This window comes from Leptinotarsa decemlineata, unplaced genomic scaffold (genome assembly GCF_025532065.1).
Source record: "Leptinotarsa decemlineata unplaced genomic scaffold, Ldec_3_MD MMD2_P_RNA_scaffold_2, whole genome shotgun sequence".
In the NCBI taxonomy this organism is placed as follows: Eukaryota; Metazoa; Arthropoda; class Insecta; order Coleoptera; family Chrysomelidae; genus Leptinotarsa; species Leptinotarsa decemlineata.
The window spans coordinates 19,730,521-19,755,936 of record NW_027412529.1 but is presented as its reverse complement, the minus strand read 5'-3'; the positions used below and the strand labels follow the sequence as shown (position 1 = coordinate 19,755,936).

Here is a 25,416-nt window from a genome sequence, read left to right as displayed (position 1 = left end):
TAATCCATAACGACTGTTCCTATCCAATTCAATTGGTGGAAAAAAATCCGCACTCAAGACACTTGTCCCGACAGCTTGTAGCTCGAACTTTCGTGACATGACTGATGAATATTTTGAAACACATTTCAATTTATTATTGTACACAGCAACAGCACATTTGAGACAATTTACACTTTTTGGAAGGTGTTGTATTGTAATAAGTATCATTTTTATTGATACCAATATTCACATCCTCTATATTACAAATACAACACATAGATTTCCGAGGTATAGGACCGTCATTAACATCCGATTCTGAATTTTGATCGTGGTGGTGGTGCTCATAACAATATCTATGTTTCATTATATCGATGTCATCTTGCAGATGCTTAGGCAACTTTTCCCAAACATATGCAATCTCATGTGCAACACATGCAAGTATCACTTCCTTAGGCATATTTGCAAGCATCACTTTATCCATTTTTTTCAAGGTACCATATTTTGAAAACATTCTAAGTGAAAACCCCATTCCCTTGATAGCCTCCCGATCCAGTTTTGGTGTTGAATCCATTTTTATTTGGAAAATTATTTAGAGAGAAACTGCAAGCACAAGTGACCACAGAGAACTGTATTAAATTTCTGTTGTCGATCATAGTTATATTTGATTTTTACATTCGAACATTTTCGAAAGAATCGAGTCAATTCCAATGGTGGGGATAGATCTCCAAAACTATCGAAATATGTGACTTCTTTCCCACATTTTTTATATGCCACCCAATGTGTTCCTGGTCCACTCATTCCATCTAAATTAACAATAGCTGTCTCGTTTTGTTTTGGACCTGAAGATGGTAATCTATCACGCATAAAAACACCACGAAAATGTGGAATTTTCATTTTTTGTGCATAATAACTGAGATCGAGATCAGTAAGAGGCCTCTGAGGTAGGGGTTCAATTAGTTTTTTGTTTTGTTTGTGGCTTTGTATGGTTTTAAATATAGTCCTAAACCTTTACGGTATGGTTTGAGATATATTCCACTTCCGCGTTTGCCTAATGCTACAGCCTCCATGGTTTTATTGTGACGATTGGCTTCCATTAAAGCCGCTCTGCTGGCTTTTGCCGAATTCACGGCCTTGGTAATACCAGCAGCGGCTCCCGCCAAACTTCCTAGTGCGGATAGTCCAGCAAAAATTGGTATCAATGGTAAAAGTCCACCGATCTTGGGAACAGGAATTATGCGTGGTGTGCGGATTTTCTTCTTTCCACCGGCAGCTTTAAGGTATTTACGTGCCGCCTGCAATGCCACAGTGATAGCTTTTTTGCTATTATTCGTCACAAATTGATTCCCACCAGCTTTCTTCAATACATTTCGCACTTTATGGACTATCCCAGCACCAAATGCAACTTTTTTAATTTTACTTTTCTTCGTTTGTTTCCTCTTACATTTTTTCTTATTGGTACTACAACCCATGCCCATATGTCTTTTCGCTTTCATAATGTTGGTGACAAGTAATGCAGCTGCTCTTTCCCCAATACTCGCGTCCTTCGATTTAACCCTATCCCAAGCGCTGTATTCAAGTTCTTTGTCGGCTAAATGTCTTGCTGCAAGATCGGATGGATGCTTAGAATATTGAATATCGTGTTATTTGCATTCAATATCTAATTTATTGATTCCAGGGTCGTTACGAGCTAAACGTTGTTTCAATTTTGTACCCGGTCCACAGTATTGATAACCTCCGGGTAGATGTAATTCGAAAGGAAGTTTGTTTATTAAATCATTAACAAAACCACAACCTCTTTTAATTTTACGATCACTTTCAATACGTCCGTATCGTTTGATGGTACACATTGAAATGAATAAGCTAATAACATTTATATAGTCTCCAACCACGGCACGATGCGCATTGTAAAACAGAAAGAAAAGTTTGCTGTAGATAATCTAGATGAGAAATTTGGTTGTGGATTGAATGGACAAAGGGTATTCAGACATGGTCCACTACTTCCATCATCAGTTCGAGGACTCATTATAGGACCTTCAAATTGTGGAAAGACGAATGCAATGATATCACTATTAACACATCCACAAGGACTGAGATTTAGAAATGTGTATCTCTATTCGAAATCACTCAATCAACCTAAATATCAGTACTTGCGAAGTGTTTTGGAACCTATAAAAGGATTAGGTTTTTATACATTCAGCAATAATGCAGAAATAGTGGAACCCTCCGACGCTAAGCCTAATTCTGTTTTCATTTTCGATGATGTGATATGTGAAAAGCAAGATATTATTAGATCATATTTCTGTATGGGACGTCATAAGGATGTTGATTGTTTTTATCTAGCACAGACATATTCACGGGTACCCAAACAGTTAGTGCGTGACAATACCAATTTCATTATAATGTTCAAACAAGATGAGACGAATTTACATCACATTTATTCAGATCATGTTTCACCCGATGTAACATTCAAACAATTCCAATTGATGTGTGTTAAATGCTGGGAGGACCAATATGGATTTCTAGTCATTGATAAGGATAGAAAAATAGATGAAGGTAGATATCGCAAAGGATTCGATAGTTTTATATACCCATGATCTTGTTTTTGGAACTTATTCGATCACTGAATATTGTAGTGGTCACTTCACCAACGAATTAAGCTTTAATTCAAAAAAAGGGCATTATGAATACAAAAAAAGATCCTGAAAATAAAAACAATGAAATAAATTTGAAACGTCAACTAGTAGAGACAACAGAAGCTGTCAGGCAGAAATTCAACTCTATCAAGAATGATAATATTGAAAATCGTACGACACTTGAAAGATTGTATGAGCCCATAATGAAACCATTGAATGTTTTATCATCAAACGCTACTTCTAAATCACCAGTGTTATCACCAAATCATGGAACTGTTCAATCTACTTCAAATTATCCCATGAGTACTCCAATAGGAAGAAAACAATCTTTTGGTAGTGTATCATCTGTGAATAGTGACACGAGCACACTTCAAGACGATATGAGAACAACTCTATTCGAAACACCATCATCGTCCCACATCGATTCCTCGGATCCTGACATCTCACCTGGTATGAATGAAAGTGGTGAAGATGTTTTGATGAAACATTTGAATAATATAAAATCTAGAAATCCAGCATATGATGGAACATTTGGCGTACGTATGGATCCAATTACACAAAAGCTGAAAATGGGAAGTCTAGTGGTAAATTTCAAAGATGGAAACATTTCATTTTGGGATGCTAATAAAGTGAAAAAATATGAATGCGCAGGTAGTCCAGAATTGTATGATATGATTTTTTTGAAGAATCCACAAGATGTTGATAATGAAGAAACTCGTCAAGTATATTCCAAAATATTGAAAATAACGAATGCTCCATATAAACAATATCATCTGAAGAATGGTTTTAAAAATACAAATTCTAAAAAATTTCGTGAAGTTATCAAACCTCTATTAGACTCACGACAATATCCAATAAGAAGTAGAAGTAAAATTGGTGGAGCACTCAAACGAGTGAAAATGGAGAAAATATATAATTCTAAACCTGTGAATTATGTGTACTAGAATTCACCGAAAGAGTTAGTTGCTCGCCTACGACTATTGGTAGCTTCAAAGTCAGCCGGACATACCGGACATGATAATGAAATAATTTCAATAATTGAAGAATTACGTGAAGAAGGTATAATATATTAACATATTCACATGTAATGAACACTGTCACATCATCATTCAATGCAGTAACATTATCACCTTTTCTCTTTAATCATATTGAAATAGAATGACTAATGAAATAAGTGATGTCAAACGACAAGTTGTTAATGAATTACATAAACCTGCAAGACGTAATTTTCGTAGAAGAATAACCACCATCAAAGGTTTTGCAGATCTATGGCAAATAGATTTAGCTGAACTGCAACCTTATGCAAAAAGTAATGAAGGATACCGATATATACTTGTAGTGATAGATTGTTACTCCAAATATCTGTGGACTGTAGCAGTTAAAGATAAAACAGGTAGTACAGTAACTAATGCAATGAAACATGTACTGAAAGAAGCCAAATACTCCCCCAAACACATACAAAGCGATCAAGGGAAAGAATTTTTCAATAAAAGCTTCTCATCTCTCATGCGAGAATATAATATCAATCATTATTCAACATTTAGCACAAAGAAGGCAGCTATAGCAGAAAGAGTGATTCGTACAATAAAGGCATGGCTCTACAAGGAATTTTCGATGAGAGGTCACCACAAATGGCTTGATATTCTTCCAATTATAACTAGTAGATATAATAATAAAGTTCATCGTACAATAGGTATGGCACCCATCAATGTTGATTCAACAACAAAATTAAAATTCAAGGGTATCAATGGAATTGGAGGAAGACAAAGTAAACCCAAATTCCAATTAAATGATATTGTACGTATAAGTAAATACAAACATATTTTTGAAAAGTCTTACACTGCGAATTTTACCACGGAGCTATTCAAGATTGTTAAAATTAATAAAACCATCCCAACGACTTATAATCTTGAAGATATGAATGAACAGCCGATTAGAGGATGTTTTTACGAAGAAGAGTTATTACGAACCGAGAATCCTGATGTATATCTGATTGAGAAGGTGTTGAAGAGAAGAAAAAATAAAGTATATGTAAAGTGGTTAGGCCTTCCTAGCGAACAAAATTCTTGGATTGATGAATCAAATATGGATTAAATGTATATAATAGTGACTTTTATGAATAAAGTAATATTAAAGTTCATTATTGTTTTCATTTCAATTATAAGTATGTGAACTGAAAAATATTGCAGCGGTAAACATTGCCCCAGCCATTCGCAATGTTCTGTGTATACCAAACCAAATTAATTGTATACTCCATTCCCGCTTATATTTTTCAACTCACGATATTGAAAACACATTATCATTCCCAAAACTAATCGCCGTCACTTTGAAATGCAGTATCCAACTCTTTTTGCCAATTATCTCTCACTGATAATGCTGTCTCATAAAGCTTAGTCGACTCCTCAAGCTCAGTCTGAGCTTGCATTCTCGAACGTTGATGGAATTGCTTATCTTTACCAATTTTTGAACGGAGTTCATCAGCATCTTTAGACATTCTAGCCAATTCAACCTTCGCTAATGCAATCTTGGCATCTAATGCTTCAAGAGTTTCATTATTAGCATTAATAGCTCGCTCACTCTTTTCAAGTTCAGCAATAGTCATCTGTGCCTTTACAAGACGGCATTTTGCTTTCCTTTTCATTTCCCCAAACCGATGGAGGGGACTGAAAGAAGATAGCGGTTCAGCTTTCAAATCACTCTTCATTTCTTTAGGAGTACCTTTTGGCTTCCTCTTCGATCTGTCACTTTTCGTTGCGGGTTTTTTCTGTCGCACAACACTTTTGGATTCTTTCTTTTCTTTAAAGTCAGTGACAATCGATGAAGATGCCTTAGTAACCTTCCTCTTGATTGTTCTAGATTTCTTATCAACACCAAGAGGAAGGGTAGATGAAGAGTGTTTGAGTGATGATAATTGCGAAACGATCGGATTTTCAATAATAATTTGCTCATTTGATTCTGGCACATCTGCAAAGTTAACGAAGTCGTTAATATCAAAATCATTTATCGAATCTTGACTCGATAAATGTAATACTGGAATATTTTCAAAATCAGTCTGATCGATATCAACAAGTGGTGAACCATCTTCAGCAATCAATAGCGGCATAGAGCTCATGATTATTAAGGTCTGAGGAATGATATGTGATAGCAATAGAATGTGGATAGGAAAGGTGATGATGTTACTGAGACCTCACCATTTATAGAAGAAAATAAACTAGCGCATGCGCTCTTTCATCAACTGGCACATGCGCTCTCTCACTAAACTATTCACGCATGTAACAATCTTTGTCATTTAAGAGGAAAACTTTGTGTTGCATGCATGTATTTTTAAATGTTAGAAAATAATACAAATAAATTCAAAATATATATATATTTATTAATAATAGAGGACAATAACGATAATAAAAAATGAAAAATGTTAATATGTCTCTGTGGATGTGGAACGTTCTTTGACTCTATTCCTCAATAGTTGTTGCTCGTGCGTCAAACACCAACATTGAAAAAAATGGATTCTCCTATTGGGGTAGAGTTGACCAACCTTCTCACACAGATCCCAAGTACTTCTACATGCATTGCATACATGATTCCAACAATTCATGGAATATGTATCACAACGCAAACAACGTTGCAGTGGAGTTGGAACGGCAGCACAGGTACCACAAATATTTCTACAGATACCTATATTGTTAAATATTATAGGTTCGGAACACTTCAGACACTGTAACTGTTGTTGACGATAATCCGATTTTGTTCGCTTCGGTGGATGAGAAGGAGGCGATAGTTGAATCCGCAACACGCAATCACTACACATACCAGTACATGGATTGATTGAATCCTTAGGTCTACTTATTTGACAAAAGTAGCACACAATAGCCCCTGCAATCATCATTGGGTAGACACACACTTTTGGTTTTTCATTCCACTCTTTTGGAAACGGCATTTTACTAATTCGATTAGAAATATTAAGAGATGACTTACAGAAACTCTGAATGCTCTCTCCTATACCTACGATCTCTATTTATACAAATCAACATCATGTGGAAGTATAGTGGGATAACTTCTCCTACTATTCCACTCTAAACGAGTCAAGTGGGAGTCGCATCACCTCCTATATAAGTTGACTTGCAAACCTAGAGTTCATTCATTCACTCTCTACAACTGTGAGCAAACAACAACAAGATGAATTCTGCAAAAATAAATGCTGCATTAAATAGAATAGCTGCTGTTGATGAAAACAATTGGATAGACGAATCAGATGATGAGGATGTCAATGTTCCGCTAGAGGAAGTAATAGTTGAAGCAGAAGATGTTGGAGTCGATGAAGATGAGATAGACGAAGTTGAAAACGAGGCCAACCAAAGCGACGAAGATGATGACGTGATGGAGTTTGAGAGGGTCATGGATGAAGAAGGAGATGATGAAGGGATAGAAGCTGACACAACTGAAGGTGATGGTGCTATGAGGATCGGTATGCGAACACTCAATGTCAGTGAGACACTGGAAGATCCCTTGGCTTTGTATTGTGCATTGGATGCATACGTATTGATCAGCACAATAGATGGAGAGAACAAAAAACTATGTTGGTGCTGCTTTCGGTTTTATTCGCATAGAAACAATAATGGAGGGTGGTATGCCCATGTCAACACCCACAACACTGTCTCAATTATGGAAATGGGACAGAATTGGTGTGAAGCTTGCGAGAGGCCACTAACAAACTTCACCCGAGTATCTACATGTATTATATGTAATAATGTCCAACCTGTGGCACAATAACCGTGGACCTACTGGTCAAAAAAAAAACAACAGCCCTTTTCAGGGCTACATTATTCACACAAACAGTAGTTAGTTGTATTAGTATTCATAGATTATGTGACAAATGAATACTTTGACTAATAAAAGTCTAAGTTGGAAATTTGTTAGTCTTTGAATATCTATACATTATATGACAAATAAATTACTATTTGTTAGTCTTTGAATATCTATACATTATATGACAAATAAATTACTACTTTGACTGAAAAGTCGAAATTTGGAATTTGATAGTCATTGAATATCTATGCATATGATGAGTACTACTTTAAATGAAAGTTGAAGTTGGCATTTGTCAATCATTCATATGCATATAATGATGAATACTTTCACATACATATATTTCGTTTGAGATTATAATGTTAACATAATGTTAACAATGGTATGAATCTGTTTCTGTTTGAAAGTATAATGGTAGCTCTGAAAAGAGCTATTTTTTTTATTGTTTCAGTCTTTAATTGTAGCCCTGAAAAGGGCTGTTATTTTTTTATTAATCCATGCAATGATATGGACTAACGCTCCTCATCATCAGAAACAATAATTATGGTATCGTCATCTGAATCAGATGATATACTAATGATATCATCCTCATAGTAGTCATCTGAATCAGATGATATACTCATGATGTCGTCGTCGTCATAATCAGCTGAATCAGATGATATACTAATCACATCATCCGCATTATTATCGTCAACAGCATCTATGTCGTCCTGAATACCTTGTTCCACTCGTTCTGCGAAATCATCAGGAAGATCATAGATTCGCTGCAGAAATTGAGCGAAGGTTGTACTCAAATGATCAGACGTTGAATCTATTTCATGTACTTGGATGGGTCCTGTACTCGACATTGTGGAAGAATGATATAGAACTGGGATTGTTGCTATATTTATATTGGAAGAAATGAAATGGAGGGGGTGAAATGTAGAACAGTGTTTGAGATTCGAAAACATCAAGAATGAAACTCTGAGCGATTATTAGGAGAAATTCTAGTGATTATTATGAAAAAAAAAAAAAAAACTAATAAGAGGGAGAGGAAGGGAGGAAGACACTGCCCCAGCCTCGCAGTGCCTCGTGTACACCAACCAAAAAGTGTGTACTCCGTGGAAGGAAAGGAAAGGAAATGATGGACGAGTAGATGATTATATGTCATCATCGGAATTGAGGACATCATCATCGATTAGGATTGGGGATGGCGGAGGACTATCCTCGATGAGGATAGGGGATGGTGGAGGACGTCTAACGTCAAGCTCGTCATCAGCATCATCACCAGAGTCGTCGTCGTCATCATCGTCGTCGTCGCTACTCATTGGGACAATGTCATCATAAGCAGGGTCCCACCATCCGTCAGGATCTGGATATTCCGAGTCATCCAAGTGTCCTTCGTCACTGCCAGTGACATGTTGAACTTGCATCCTGATGTCGTGATCCCGGTATTCGTATGGCGGACTGTGGGGTTCCGTGGTGGAAGAGACTACCTGTACCTGGCTGTTATCCCAGTAATTGAAGTTGTACCCCTGATCCGGGCAGCTATAGGGTTCGGAGGTTGAATCGGGTTCCATCTCGATGCTAGCTGATCAACTGAATGTTTCATCAGATGATTTCTACTTTTATACTTTCGAGAGGGAGTGGGAGAGGAGTGGAACATTGAGTAGGGGTAAATTGTAGTGTGACATAAGACATATTCAATGAGTAGGGGTAAATTGCAAAGTGACATAAGACATATTCAATGAAAGAGATACTTGAATGGATAAAATACAAATGAAATATACTTGTCGATTTCACTATGAAACATGTCTATTTTTTATTTTTTAAATTTTCTTCACATGAAATTATTTACAAGTGATTAGAGAACACAAAAATTGATGTGAGGTATTTGTCTAGAAGAACTTGGAATTGAAATAAAAAAAATAATAATAATAATAAGAGGAAGTGAAGAAAAATGCTCCAACCATCGCATTGTTCAATGTGTACCAAACCAAAAAACAGTGTACACCCTTTATTTCACTTCCTTTTCCTTTATTCAATATAAACTTAACAAATATAAACTTAAAACTACCATAATTAAATACTCCTAACTAACCTAAAACTAATCTTATATTTACACTTCATCTACAAAAAGAGTGTCCATAACTGTCACTATTTTTTTGTACAGCTTTATCGAAGAGGTCTCTGCTTTACACCTTTCCTGCAGAGATGCATAATTCCGATCTATTTCGGACATTTCCTTTTGGATTTCCCTCCGTCGGTTATCCATTTCAGCCATTTGTCGCTTCATGGTAACCAACGCGGCCTCGCTAGATCGGGCAGCTCGTTCTGCTTTCTTGCATCTCTGCAGAAAAACACTCATCTTTTCACTAACCTCTCCGATAGGCTGTGGCACCAACACCTCAGGATCCGCCGGTGTCGCTGGCAGCGGTGGTAGTCGCGTCACCAACGGCGACAATATCACCAACTCCGGAGAAGGACTCCTCGGAATTTCCACTGCTGCTGGTGCTGCTGCTGGTGTGGAGGCCCTCTTACGAGAGGTCGAAAAACTACCTGCATAAGGATTAGTCCTATTGCAAGTAGCTCGGTACTTTGAAATAGGACCAACCTTTGCTGCAGGTCGTTGGCAAACCTTCTTCACAGCCCTGACTTCCTCCTCCTCCTCGAATAAGTCAGGGCTAGAAGATCTGCACCTAACTCGCGAACGCGAAGTGGTTGGCTGGTCAACCGTCACCGCTCTCGAAGATGCTGCCTCCTCCTGGTCAGCGGACACCGGCAGAATAGACGCCACAGCATTATTCACCTCCTGTGTATTGGTTGCCATTCTGAAAAAGAAGAAATAATACAAAGTTAGTTGATATAAAAAATAACATTCCTAATGTACTTACTCAAATATCAAGTTGGTCGTTGGAACGTACTGCCTTGTTGTGGAGTGGACTGCTCTCGATGAGATGACTTCTCGAACTGAATGTTGTGGAGTGCTCTCCGGAGGGTATCGACTTCGATGCGTGAGCGGTGGGAAAATGGTGGGAGCGCACATGCGCGATGAGGGTAGGGGTGTACATGCGCAAATGTTGGGAGTCGGGGGCGGGGCTTCGGGGAGGGGAGGGGCGGGGCTTCGGAAAGGGGGCGGGGCTTCGGAAAGGGGCGGGGTATCCGAAAAGTTGGTGGCGACGGGGGGGGGGGGCGTGGCCCGTTTGGGCCACGCCCACTGCCTGGGCTCCGCCCAGGTGGGTGGGGCCTCCGGCCCCAGGTAGGCGGGACATCTGGAGAGACATCTACGCCCTCTTCGCGCGCGCGTTCGTAACATAATATGCAACCGAACACCTAACCTAACGTATTAACGTAACCTAACCTAGTACGCTAACCTACCGCTATGCAACCGAACACCTAACCTATCGTATGTATTAACGTAACCTAACCTAGTACGCTAACCTACCGCTATGCAACCGAACACCTAACCTAACCTAACCTAACCTAACCTAACCTAACCTAACCTAACCTACAGTAACTATTAACCTAACCTAACCTAACGAGGGAATACTAACCTAACACCTAACCTAACGTAACTATGCAGCTAACCTAACGTAACTATTAACCTAACCTAACGAGGGAATACATTCACCATGTTGGTTCCATTAATACATCATCAGTTGGTTTTGGTTTTGGTTGTATTATTCTATGATTTGGATTAATGTTCAGTCCTGGATATCCCAGTCCACCTGATGATGATGGCCTGACTTTATAGTTTCTCTCCAAAACTTCTTTATGGTTTTTCTCCAATACTTCAACTCTCTGTTCCAGTACATCATACTTTTTCATTGTAGTCCCTGTTATGTTTGACATAGCATCAAATTTTTTATTTGTAGACGCTGTTATGTCAGACATTTTTATGTCTACATCACTTGTAAGTTTGTCAAATTTACGAGTGAAAGTTATCCGAGCCTCTGCAATTTTATCGTCAAATGCTTGCCGGGCGTCCCGAGCAATATTGCCTATTGTGGATTGTATTGCAGCTTGTAGGGCTAGAAGTATAACTTCCTTTGCTCCATTAATTTCCCCCTCAAGATATGATACAGTTACACAATCACTCTTGTCAATTGGTTCACTTGTATTTTTCAATATTTTCCTTTGCATGTCATAATGACCATCTTTTGTTAATTTAAAACCATTCCCAGGAGGACCTCGAATGACATTACCACCCCATTTTCTTTTTCTACCAAACTTATCGATTGTTTTAGACATTGTGCACTCTACGATGATTCTCTTCACACTGATATTTCTGTCATTTACATTATACTATATATTGCAGTAATTGATTAGGGAAATAGAAATAATACAAATAAAATTTTAATCATTTTATATTCATTACAGTAATACATATACATACATACATAATACATTAATATCACATTACTTCTATCATATATTATTAATTATAAATGGCTACATAAATATCAATATTGAATTTTCCGGTTTTGAAGATATTGAATGATATTTCAATCATTGATCTCGGCAGATAATAAATTAATCAATTGATCCAATGGAGTCTCCTGAGATTGTGATTGTTGAATAATATTACTTATCCAACGAATGTTCTCATTTGGATCGTTTTCATAAAATTCAATATCATTATGACCCCAAGGAAGAGTGTGGGTAGTATTCGGAATGATAAATCGTTTATCGTCGTGATATGATAATGCAACTTTATTTTTTAATTCAGTATACATATCATGTAACACGCTTCTAAATGAATTCATCTTTCTGAATATCATACCACCTTGTTCGACGATTTTTTGATAATCTTCGCATGTCAATTCATTCTTTATTACAGATCGTTTAACCCCTTTGGCTTTCTTAAATTCACCATCAACAGATTTCACATAATATGCTTTAGCACCTGTACCATAAAAACTCATGATTGGATCATTTGGAAATTCATCTTTGAAGTTACCCAAGACTGAACTTGTTACTGGAATATTGAATTGGTTAACTATACTGTAATTGGATGTATCAAATCTACTTATGTTAGTTTTTATGAATTCATAAAAATTTTCTGTGTTTACTTTAAGAATGAGCGAGTCGGTATCTGTGTAAAGTAAAGAGACATTTTCATCAAAGTGTTGTTTGATGCATCCATAGAAAAAGTCATACATGACTGTTTTAGATAATTCTAATATGGAAAATCCCAAATATAATGGTTTATCGTAATGAACCTTCACTCTACCCAATTGAATGGCAACGAAATTATCAGTGAAAATTGAACAATTTTTGAAATTTGGTTTGGCTATGAGAGTGCTGGCACCTATATTTTTCTTTATATTTTCCCAATGTGTAACGAGTCTAACATCAATTCGATTATCTACATTCTCCATTGTCTTTCCATACACCGCATTATTCATTAGTTTATAGAAATCTTTAACAGATTTGTTGTTAGACCTATTACGCATTTCAGTATTAAGATCTATATAGGGTTTCATCCAGCATGATTGTTTGAATTTCAATACTCTATGTGTATTCATTACAATCAATCCATTTTTGACAGCTTGCTGTAGATTCCTATAATGAACAATATATTTTCTTTTATCATTCAAATTTGGAATTAATTTGGGAATTTTCGATTGTGTACGAGGTGGTATTATTTTTTCGACTAAAAATGGAAGGTCAGAATGTTTATCATGCAACTCTTGTGGATAATGAATGTCCACTTCAAATACATACCCATACGGACTATCAGTACTCACATCCATCACATCGAGATTAAGAATTTCATTTGGTGTCAACCATGTAAATTCACTTGTTGGTAGAGGTTGTGACATACTGTGACCGTATAGATTTGTTGCATCTAAATATGTAATGAATGTGGAAGGTTCGTTGGGATTATAATTGGGTAAAAATCTATTATTTGCTATATGTTTCCTCTCGCTACATTGACTAATTCCACCTCGTATACCTTTTTGAAAAAAGTGAATCATATCAATGTCAGTTAGTAATTCCAATTCAACATTAGTGAACTTCAACATGGCATCCCATGATAATCCAGGTGCAGTGTAATATTGTGCCGGATCTAAGTTATATATCTCTAAACTTGTGGTGCGGAAGTTTTCAAAAATATCACATAGTAGCAATACATCCGACTTCAAATACAAATCAGAGTATTCCCCCAAATTCTGACACTCGAATAAATTCCAAACTTTTCTAGCCCTATCATAATCAGTTTCCGATATATGTTCACAATTGAGTGTGTCATAAAACTGATTTTTTGTCGGAAGTAATGGATAATTCAATTTGTCAATGTCATCAACAAAACTATATGGAAATACACCTTTCTGTCTCATCAAATTGAATTTCTCAATTTGTGGGAAATGTTTGTGCATCTCCAAACATTGATCGGAGGTCAAGTTTGCACCCAACTTCTCCAACGAATTAGTCATAAATTTATAACTATCGATAAATCTCATTTTGAGATAATTCTTCCTAACCACACCATCTTTATCGGTATAGCTGTGTGTAAAGAGATGCTTCGTGAAAGATATATATTTCTCTTTAGTTTGCGGGATAACATCAACTTTCTCTTTATTCCTATACAATTCTTTCATGAATAAATGACAATCATAACCACTTAAATTATGAAAAATGATAGGTATGAAGTTTGGTATTTTGAAATTTAAATTACATTTCGAGTGAGCGGCATGTGATCTTTTCTTTCCTGTGACATGACAATGATCTCTTACTTTGACGTCACCATCAGTAAATGCTTTATTACATATACCACAAGTTCTGGCTGCAACAAACTGTTCTTCTTCTTCGGCAGTTTGTGTATCCATTGGTTTAGGGTTTCTGAGATGATTTTCATGTATCTCTTTCAAATCATCTTCAATGCTACTCACAAATTTCTGAGCTGCATCTACACCCCTATATGTAACAAATTTTGTCAAATCATCATTATATGAACACTTTATCAAATAAGCAAATGAATATGGGGCATGTTTGAATGTTTTAATCGTGTATGAACTTCCAGGATTTGGCTCATTCACATGAATCGGTTTAAGCACTGATTCAAAATCAGCATACACTACAAATGGCACCCTCATTTGCCTCTCAAAGTTTTCAAACATTAGTTTATTTTCCGCAACCATTCTACCATATTTATTGATCTTTAAATTAGTAGTTGGTGTTGTGGTACTAATGTGATTACAATCATACATATTATGACGTAAAAGCAATCTCTCATCAGAAAAATATATCAAACATCCGTCACAAAAATATTTTTTCTGTCTATGAGCTGATAGTTGATTAGAAACTAATCTTGAAAGATCTTTGATCCAACAATAGTGACCATTACCGGAGTCATCAGTTATAAACAACAAATTGACATGTCTCCGGAGTCTTCTCTGTGAGTATCGCAATGGACCAATCACTTCATACTTCATTTTACCCTTCTCAAATGTACTCTCTAAACCGTAAACATTAATTGAAATATCATTCCTATCTTCGAATATTTCGATACTCTTATTATTAACTTTAACCGGAAAATCCATACCTGTGACATCTAAAACAGTGGAAAAATGTGGATATGACGTAAGTTCGGACACTCGACTATCTGCAGGATATAATGCTGATGTTATAGCCCAAGCAAAACAATATTGATCTTCATTACGAACATTCACAACAGCTTTCTTCCATTGAATACATTGAGGCAGCTTCACATATGAACGTCCTTCCAGTGGACTGTATTTATTAATGTTGACCTCGAGAAACAATATTTTTTCACAAGTCCAACCTGAATTATAAAAAAAAAAATATTACTATTCAATCTTATTGAAATTTTTAAAAAATAAATACCTGAGTCACGATCCTGGAACTCAGTCGTTTGAGCCACAATTACATCACGGAATCCATCAAAAACAGCATTCAAATCTGAAGATTGGTCCACTATTTTATTTTGGGAATTAAATGACTTCGTGTCCCTCGAATCATCAGTCTGAAGAATATAATTCCCAAAAACTTCCATATTCACCTTGATGCTTTTATGGATCCTGATGGCTGATTCCAGTAATTCAATGACCTTCTGCCTAATCTTATTGAAAAATGACATGTAGTCACTGGTTACAATCGAACTCTCCACCCTGTATGTAGCAATGCGGCAATTGAATGCATTCGTTATAATTTGAACACCGTCAGACAATTGAACACATGCATTATTTTTATGACTCATGGTTCTTCGGTGAGAATTCACTTGGGTCATAGGAATTGTCACATTACAACAATTGCACGTATACATAGGTGTTGCATTATCCACTCTCACCCGTTTCACTGCAGGCCCTCCTTGGCAACTCTGGAGCTGATGCCGACGAAGATTATCACTACGAGTGAAAGATTTACCACAGTCACAGGAATACATTTTATATAATAGTTCTCACTAACTCACTTGATGTAAACTGACATAGCCAACACTCGTACGCTTCTTAAATACACTCTGATAGGACCCGTCAAGACGTCATAGCCAACCCCACTTCTCAACTACATGCGCCAAGATTACCTCCCAACTGAATGCGATAACAGATGTCGATATACGAGCAAGCAGTGGTCGTTGCGGTCTCGGAGAGGGTAGACGCTAGGCAAACGGTCCTCGGCTGCCGTTGTGTCACCATCGATAGCGGGGCTAGAGCGAACCTTCATCGCTTCGGGAAAGGTGAGGGCAGACCGATGAATACGCATTACTCTGCCACACGTCGTGGAGTGAACATGTCGCTCTCTAGCCGTTGAACGGTTATTGCTGTGACGTCACTCCACTACTAACTTGGTGCCCTAACACCGATGGAGCATTTATTACTTGGAGGATCTTCGAAGTATGCAGACGTATGTTTGTACATAGACAAACAAGCACATGATGAAACCCTGTACCGTGCATTCTCCTACACACACACATAAACACACAAAATCTCATATGAAAAAAAAAATCTGAACGATCCATGCACCAGACACTTCAAGGTCACAACGCCTTGACTTCACTGCACAACAAAAAAACTTCACCAAACAACAACCAATAAAAAAAGCAATTAATACGTCATAGTGGTGGGGGGAGGCCGAGAATCAGCTGTAAACAACTACTAGTAGATTCATCACTGAAACAAATATTTTTTAACTTTCTCGGTTCAACGCAAATTCTTTCAGTTATGAGTTCACAAAACGGTCTGAATCATCATCGCCTAGTTCTTGAAGAATTTGTGTTTTGTACGGGTGAAACTAATGTAATTTTAACACCTTTCTAACCGACTCATGTAAAAGTCCTGTCACTGCAGTTATTTGACGGTTTGATACTTGATGTACAAATGATGAAAACTAATCACATTTAAAAGTCTCAAACAAACCAAAAACTATTGACTCTGACAAAATCCAAAAAACAGATCTTTCCAACTCGTTTTGCAAAAACGGCAAATTAAGTTTTTATTTAACAAAAAAAGTATCGACGTATGGATCATTTAAAATAATAGTCCGGGAGGTAGCATTACAAATAAAAAGCCGGCTGATATTAAATTTCGTGCAGACTTTGACAATAGGCTGTATTATTGTTTACAAAACAACGGAACCCACTTTGAACATTTACCTAATTGACATTTTTAATAAATTTGTAGTTACAAAAACCTCATTAAATATTCCATTCAAGCCAAAGTTTCACAATCATTGCTTCACCCTGTACAATTATTATTTATACCATTGGATAGCATTTTTATAGTATTTTCAATGATGTGTCACAAGTAGAGGTTTGCAATTTAACGTTTTGGTGGGTGGGGCCTAGGGGGTTAATGGGGGTGAGTTCTCTTTTATGTCACTTCAGTTCCTCCTTACAATCCTAGAAACGGTTTCAAACATTTTTTGAGATCAGCGTTCGTGAGATACAGCCCATTGTAATTGACACATTGTATAACTCACCAGGAAACAACACGGTTTGCAGATGTACCTTTGGATAAATTTTGGAAGCGACAATTGAAAATGAATACCGAACAATTTAATGAAATTTTAAAAGGATGAAAATTTATAAAAGTTCGCAAAACATCAATCTAGCCTTAAAATATGTTTTATGCTAAACCAGAAATGTGAATTGAATACGGGAACGTCAATTATTAGTTCAAACACAAATCGATTTCTCGTTGTTTGGAAATGCAAGAAATATCCATGAATATAATTTCAAATTTGATGTCCTTATCGTGAAATGGTAACTTAAAAGAATGTAACGTGAGGCATTCCGTTATGATGTTCTTTTTCTACGATTTATTATTTCGTTACATTTTTTTTCACAACTGTTTTTTTTTAATGTAGTGTATAATGATACTGTTAACTATGTGCTTGCAACGATATTCAGAAAATTTTTCATGTAGACACTCCAAATTGAGTCCACGGCTTCTTTGTTGCCGGGAAAAGGCCGCGGTCAGTCATTATATGATGGAATTGCATTATTTGGAGCTGAAAAAATTCACATTTTTCATAGTTTATCATGGACTGATAATTCCTCAATTACATTTGTACAGCATGCTTTCAATACTAGTAACAGTTCAGTTGAATCCATGAATTTTTCACGATGCAGGCTCACGCATAGTGAAAAAATTATAAGTTATTGGCTACAATACAATCTTGCTTAATTAGCCTTAACTTCCATTATTTCTCCTAGGAGTATGTGATCTTCAATCTAAATGTATCTATATAATAAAAATGTTCTTCTATCATAGACGAATATGTATTTGTCTCATACCTGAATTGAATTGTTAAAGAAGACCATATACACATCGGCTCATCCTTGTGTTGCCGCAGGAGTGCAGTGTTCTGTGCGGCTTCCATGTGGGCCTGTTACTAAAGGGGTATCAATTCGGTCACAGAGTCATGATCACTATGTTCAGTGTCGAAATCTAAATCAAGTTTATATGCTACTTATGGTCGAGGGCCATACAGATGAAGGAATACGAACTACTAATGACTTTACCGACTTCATCGAGTACCGTTTTGTCTACAAACTAAAATTCCATGGTCTCCCTGTTATCGAGGGTAGTACAATCGTCGAAAGGATGATTTAGAATGCACATTCTCTAGATGAAGCATTTCTCTGGTCTTCACGTCGAGTAAGTAAAGCTCCTCCCGAGTCTATTACACTACTCTGAGCAAGTCATCAATTATGCAATGACCTCTGTTATAGACTTTCTCATCCTTGTCTACGAGATGAAGTAGCTGTAAGCTTGTTGAATATCCAATGCTTCTGGGAATATTTCAAATTAGCTACCGCGTTACCATATTTGACATGTCTGTGAAATATCTTCATTATATTTTCTCGAAAGATTCTAGTGTTATATTTATGTGAGTATCTTGGTCGCTAAGTGAATATTTAATTGAATATTCTCAAGTTTATACAGGGTGACTCACGGTCGATGGTAGGTTAGACGTTTCTGGAAAACGCAAAGCATGAAAATTTCACCTCTCACATTTACTCATCTGTTCTATTGATCTAAAATCTTTTCAGCATTGCGGCGTTGCCATTTCTATCAAAAAGTCCTTGCAATTATATTTTTTTAAATAGAACACCTCGTATATTAATACATTTTTGGAATCGCTCTAGTATTTTATTACTTTTTTGTCGATGATGTCCTATACCTATCTCTATCTGTTTTCGAGATAAAAAATAAATTGTGCTAAATATGGTCCAAAAAATAGCCTTAATTGAAATTAAGTACATCAGTACTCTCAATTCATGAAGAGTTGATATTCTGATGATAGTTTGGACAAACTCAAAATATTCAAATAACACCAAAAAATCGACTCCATATCATACAGGACTTGCTAAAATTACTATTATTTCCATTGTGCATAGTCGAAAGTTCATTTTTTCAAATGAAACCCCCTGTATATTACTCTATAAATTGAAAGATGGTGAAAAATGCTTCAAGATGATATACATGTCCCTATACCTGAATCGTCAAGTTTTCTTAATAAAGCCGTTTTTGTGGAAAAATAGTTATTCACGTTTTACCTACAAGTGTTGAAAGTGGCATTTTATTTTGTGAGTGGGGATTATTGCAAAACGAGCAAAATAAAATCACTTCCAACAAATGTATCATACAATTTTTTTTGTATAACGTTACTGCTGATAATAAAAAAAATTATAGGGTACATAGGATTTGAACACACGATCTTTGGATTATAAGGCATATGTTACAACTACATACGCCAACTCACGTTGTTTTAAGGAGGATTATTGGTTAGTCATGAAGGACTTTCTACAGTTGGACTGAATACTACTTCGTCATCGTCAGTAACTTCACAGGGATTTAATATTACCAATAGCACGAACTGCATGTGTGAACTTTCCTAAATGATTTTTTGTAGGTGTTCTGATTGAAGTATTTCTATCAAAGAGATTTTCAATAACAGTTGTACAAAAACATTTTTTTAAAGAATTTTATTTCTAGGTAGCCGTGGAAATATCAAGCTTATGACAGTTTCGTGCCTTTTATAAGTAATTGATAAATGGTTATTGACGGTGTTTCAAAAAATCGCCAAAAATGAATGCAAATATTGATTATTCAAACGAAGTTCTTATGAAACTATTTATTATACACGGACAGTGTGATCAAATCACTGCCAGAACTTGTAGAAAATTCAAACAAATGTATCCTGAATTAACGCCAATGAATGAGAGAAAGTTTGTAATATTACAAAATAATTTCCTTAACTATGGCTCCATGTTAAAAGCGCCTTCATCATTACCAAAACCTGTTACTTCACATGAGGACAATACTGTTAACATTTTGGCATATTTTTATGCATATCCAGAAGCTTCCATTCGCAGTGCAAAAAAAGATTTAGATATATCACATGCTTCAGTACAACGAATTATGAAAAATCACGGAATGCATCCGTATAAATTTACCAAAGTTCAAGCTCTAAAAGCAGAAGACTTCGAACGTAGAATGCATTTTTGTGAATCCCTTTTGATTCATACACAGGAAGATCGGGAATTTTTGTCAAAAATAATTTGGAGCGACGACAAAATTTACGAGGGATGGTATTGTCAATAGAAGGAATAAACATTTTTGAGCTGATCATAATCTTCATGTTACAAAAGAAATGGGTTTTCAAGAAAAATTTGACCTGAATGTTTTCTGTATTCTAAAGAACAATAAAATTAGCTTTTTTATTGACTTGAAAAAACTTGACGATTTAGGTATAGGGACATGATATATCATCTTGAAGCATTTTTCACCATATTTCAATTTACCGAGTAAAATACAGGAGGTTCATTTGAAAAAATGAACTTTCGACTACTTTTATGCACAATGGAAATAATAGTAATTTTAGCACGCCCTGTATGATATGGAGTCGATTTCTTGATGTTATTTGAATATTTTGAGTTTGTCCAAACTATCATCAGAATATCAACTCTTCATGAATTGAGAGTACTGATGTACTTAATTTCAATTAAGGCTATGTTTTGGTTCATATTTAGCACAATTTATTTTTTATCTCGAAAACAGATAGAGATAAGTATAGGACATTATCAACAAAAAAGTATTAAAATACCAGAGCAACTCCAAAAATCTAATAATATACGGGGTGTTACATTTGAAAAAATAAAGTTGCTAGGACTTTTTGATGGAAGTGGCAACGCCGCAATGCTGAAATGTGAGAGGTGAAATTTTCAGAAAAATCTTGCTTTGCGTTTTCCAGAAACGTCTAACCCACCATCGATCGTGAGTCACGCTGTATGAATTTAATTCAATATTCATCAAACAATAAACTGTCATTCATTCAATATAACTATCACTAAGTAATATGCATTACATGCATTGAATGAAACGTGTGATATCTAATAGGTTTTTACCTCCATAAGTTTGGATATTGCTAGACAATTATTCATTTTTGAAACCCTTTGAGTATAATAACCAATAAGAATATTCCAAAAGTTCAGACTAACACGAGATCTCTAAATCGCTTCAAATAACAAAGTTGAACCTTCATTGAGAGAACTGTACCTATTTTTCATTTTGATGCTGACCGAATAAACTTGCCCATTGATCTCACATAAAATCATGAAGAATAAAAGATGACTCGCTTCGACAAAAACACGTTGAATCTGAAAAATCCGAAAATTGGGTCGCATGGAATTTTTTTGGACATGGAAAACCAAAATATCTTCATTCCATCGACTTCTATTCCATTTCTGTGTGGTAGAAATGTACACAAGTTTCATTCATCGTCTCAAGACGGCTGCTCACTTTTGATTTTTTTTTCAGAGCAAGTACATATTGAAAGCGATGCTTTCATTCTTGTATGTTTCTGATCAACTTCGAGACATTTGGTAATCCATTCTGAGGATATTTTTTACATTTTGAATCGATGTTAAGTATGAAATGGATGCTTCAGATAATCATTTCAACCCGAATCGACAAACTGCATTGATTTACACAGGGAAAGATACAGAAAATGACTTTCCTGATAGGTCTTCATCTTTAATGAAGTTTGCAATCATATTTTCCATGGTCGCATATGAAGGACATTAACAGTCGAGGGTATTGAAATGATCACTTCTTAACTCTTTCAAATACAGGTATTCGATGATTGCTGGATTTCCACAACTCCGCTTAACATACTATTTTTCAAATTCCATTGCGCAACTCTGGTTCACACTGTCACTATTAATATTCATGAAATGTAATGGACATTTTTCCATTCATGGAACCGGTATGAGCCGACTAGAAAGCAATACAAAAATACATATCATACAATAAATTGAAATAAGAGGTGAAACTGAAACCTCTGGCGTAAAATAAAACCAATTATCAGAAATGCAGTACTTTTCTCGATGCGGGTTTCATTAACCAAGTTGACGTCTTCAGGAGAAGAATAAAATAGTTCTCTTGATCTCCTGAAGATTCTGGTGTTTCGAAAGGTAGGTACTTGTTTTGGATCCTTGTTATTCATAAAATCTGTAATTTACACAAATGTCCAGAAATAAAGGAACATATTACATGAATAATCCGTGAACGATCGTGACTTTGATTTTAGCTCTATTACAATATTGATAATGAATCAAACACTCCACGATGAGGTATCGTGAATTTATTGAATGATCAATAAATGACAAATTTTATTTTCGTTTCAGTATTTACTTTTTTTTTTGGTGATTACCTAAAATCGTTTCGACTAATATATTCTACATCTCTTCCAGGTGAGCTTCCATGACGAATATGAATTATTGTGTGGCGGGTCTATTTTGGATGAATACACCATTCTTACTGCAGCACATTGTGTTATTGATTTGTAAGTGATATACAAACCTGTTGGCATATTCATCTGTACTCAATTCATGTAGCACAATGATTGAAAAATGAAGTACAAAGATCATTTCGACTATAACTATTCACTTCGATCTCTTCGATTCAACTAGTTTTGAAAACTGTGCTTGATATTTGAACTAATCCCAGTTTCCAACATCATCTCTTGTGAAGACAAGGGTGGCTATTGCTGAATCATTCATTTTCCTGTAGCTGAACTCATTCATAGATCTGCGATTGGACTGATACTCAGAAAAATAGTGGATTAGGGCTGAGACGAATCTCTGCCAATGATCGAAGTATGAACTCAAGAATACAGATATGAGTCTAATGAGTCTCAGATACTATTTATCTTTCGGCACTGCACTGAGTCCTCTTTCTAGTAGCTTTTTATTAGAGAAAATGAATACTGATTCTAACCCTAATGCCGTGAGTGGAAAGTTGTTTAAGAGGGGGCTACAGATGATTAACAGAAAAACTAATTTCAATTTTGATTTTAATTCTGTGGTATCGAAATGAGCTGATGAAGCATATCAACATGAAGCTCTGGACGATTTAAAAAAAAATCCAAATTCATTGTTATCTATACAGGGAGTTCATTAAACATGAGAAAAAAAATTTGAGGTACCATTCCTTAGACTATTCAGAGGATATTTGGTCCTTTGATGATTTTTGATAGGAGTCTGTGTTTCGAAGATACAGAGCGAAAATAATTTCGACATTAACAAGTTATTGCCAAAAATCACATGTAATGTTTTTCAATCTACAACAACTGTTGAAAATTACTACTCCTACTCAGATTACTACCCCCGCAAGAATACAATCTTCTCCTCATCGACTCCTGACCTCTTTCAAAAACACCAGCAATCATCCGATTTCTCAAATCTTCCATATCTTCCACTGGAGTAAAATAAACTAATGACTTCAGGTGGTCTCATAGAAAATAATCCAGGAGGTTTAAGTCCGGTTATCGAGTTGGCCATAAGAGAGGTCCACCTCGACTAATCCAGCGATCTTCGTATGTTACTGTTGAAACCTCTCGACCCAACATGCTGAAATGCACTGGTGCACCTTCGTGCATAAACCACATTGTATTTCTTGTAACCAATGGTACATCCTCCTGAAATTGAGGAAGCGTTTGTTCCAAAAAATTGAGGTATACCTCGCCGGTAATTCTTCCTGGCAGAAATACCGGTCCAATTAGAAAGTCACCTACAATTATCACCCAAACGTTTAACGAGAACTGATGTTGAAAGCGATCTTCAAGCACCTCATGTGGATTTTCTTCAGCCCAAACATGGTTATTGTGAATATTCCCAATGGCATTTCTTGAGAAACTGGCTTCATCGGTAAAAAGAATAAGCGTCAGTAGTTGAGGTATTTGACCCAATGTGCGCAAAAGCAATACGTGGAAAAAAATCTGCAGGAAGAAGTGCCTAAACTCGTTTTATGTGGTATGTGTACAACAAATAGTCTCTAAGAATATTTCAAAGCGTTCCATTACTCACATTTAAAGTATTTGCAATTTTTCGAGTAGGAGTACTTAGACCTTCTTCTTTCATGGCCAGTACATTCTCTCCTACTTCTAATGTTCTTACTGTCATTGGCCTCCCTGGTCCTCCATTTCGCTTCAATGCCCCTGCTTCACGAAGTCGTTGATGTATATTTTGAAAGGTTTTACTATTAGGCACATTACGATTAGGAAATCGTTCACTGTACAACTCCCTAGCTTTTGCCATCAGAAAATACATAAATGAAATGTATGTCACCCATCTCTGCGTTACTATAGCTATTGATGATAGATGACTTCACTAACAAGGCTTTAAATATAAAACACAGAAAATTCACGTCAAATAGACAAAATTAATTAGTTTCAACCTATTCGACACATACAAAAGATTACTTACGAGACATACTATTCAAATTGAATGTCTGCAGCCGTTTATAGTAATCGGAGTGTTGTTGATAGGTACCAACGAAATTGTTAGATTTTTCATTAGTCGCTAGGCTTTACTTTTATTTCAGCACTTTTATTTCAGCTAGGTTGATAATTTTAAAATTAACAAAAATTGTTATTTTCAATATTCCCTTTGAAACAAGGCGCACTATCAAAAATCATCAAAAGACAAAATATCCTCAGAATAGTCCAAGGAATAGTCCCACATGATTAATAAACACCCTGTAACCAAAAATCCAAGTACTATACTCTAGATACCATTTGAAGACAACCCACTATATCGAAACTTCCTGTTCATATAATCCAAACTTGTACTTCAAATAGATTATAATAAGCTGCTCTCTTTATTGTCCATGAAACTCAAGTGCTTTGGTTTCACCGATAATGCAGTGTCACTTATGAATAGCTATCTCTCCGGAATGACCCAATCAACTTACCTTGATGGTAACCAATCAACAATAATATCAAAAAAATTTGTTGTACCGCAAGGTTCAGTCTTTTTGCAATTTATATTAGTGACTTTCATGAATTTGTTAGTTTTGGTAAATCACATCACTACGCCGATGATACTCAATTGTATACTTCATTCAGCTTCAAAGATATTACACCTGCTAATGAAAATATTAACAGAAACCTCAAAACTCTATATGATGTATCCTGAGTACATAATCTCACTATCAATCCAAAGAAATCCCAGATCATGTTATTTGGTCCCAAAAGTAAAAGAAATATT

General features: G+C 35.9%; 2 protein-coding genes across 3 annotated transcripts in view; one reads left to right on the top strand and one right to left on the bottom strand.

Annotated features, from left to right (window-relative positions):
- LOC111509615 (trypsin-2) overlaps positions 1-25,416 on the top strand; it is a 46,538-nt gene that overhangs the window by 5,673 nt on the left and 15,449 nt on the right. For both annotated transcript variants that reach the window (XM_074185130.1, XM_074185127.1), the window contains exon 3: positions 22,621-22,712. In XM_074185130.1, coding sequence (XP_074041231.1) covers positions 22,621-22,712 — 92 coding nt within the window. The remainder of the gene's footprint in view (positions 1-22,620; positions 22,713-25,416) is intronic.
- LOC141486683 (uncharacterized) lies at positions 9,368-10,546 on the bottom strand. Its single transcript, XM_074185126.1, has 2 exons — positions 10,292-10,546; positions 9,368-10,228 (listed from the first exon to the last, which is right to left on the bottom strand). Exons 1-2 carry the CDS (start codon positions 10,441-10,443, stop codon positions 9,517-9,519), a joined length of 864 nt encoding a protein of 287 aa, XP_074041227.1. The 5' UTR covers positions 10,444-10,546; the 3' UTR covers positions 9,368-9,516.

Coding starts and splice junctions, on each gene's coding strand:
- LOC141486683 (XM_074185126.1), bottom strand. CDS start 10,443: ATGTGCGCTCCCACCATTTTCCCACCGCTCACGCATCGAAGTCGATAC. Junction 10,229..10,291: donor ACGACCAACTTGATATTTGA/GTAAGTACATTA, acceptor CTTCTTTTTCAG/AATGGCAACCAATACACAGG.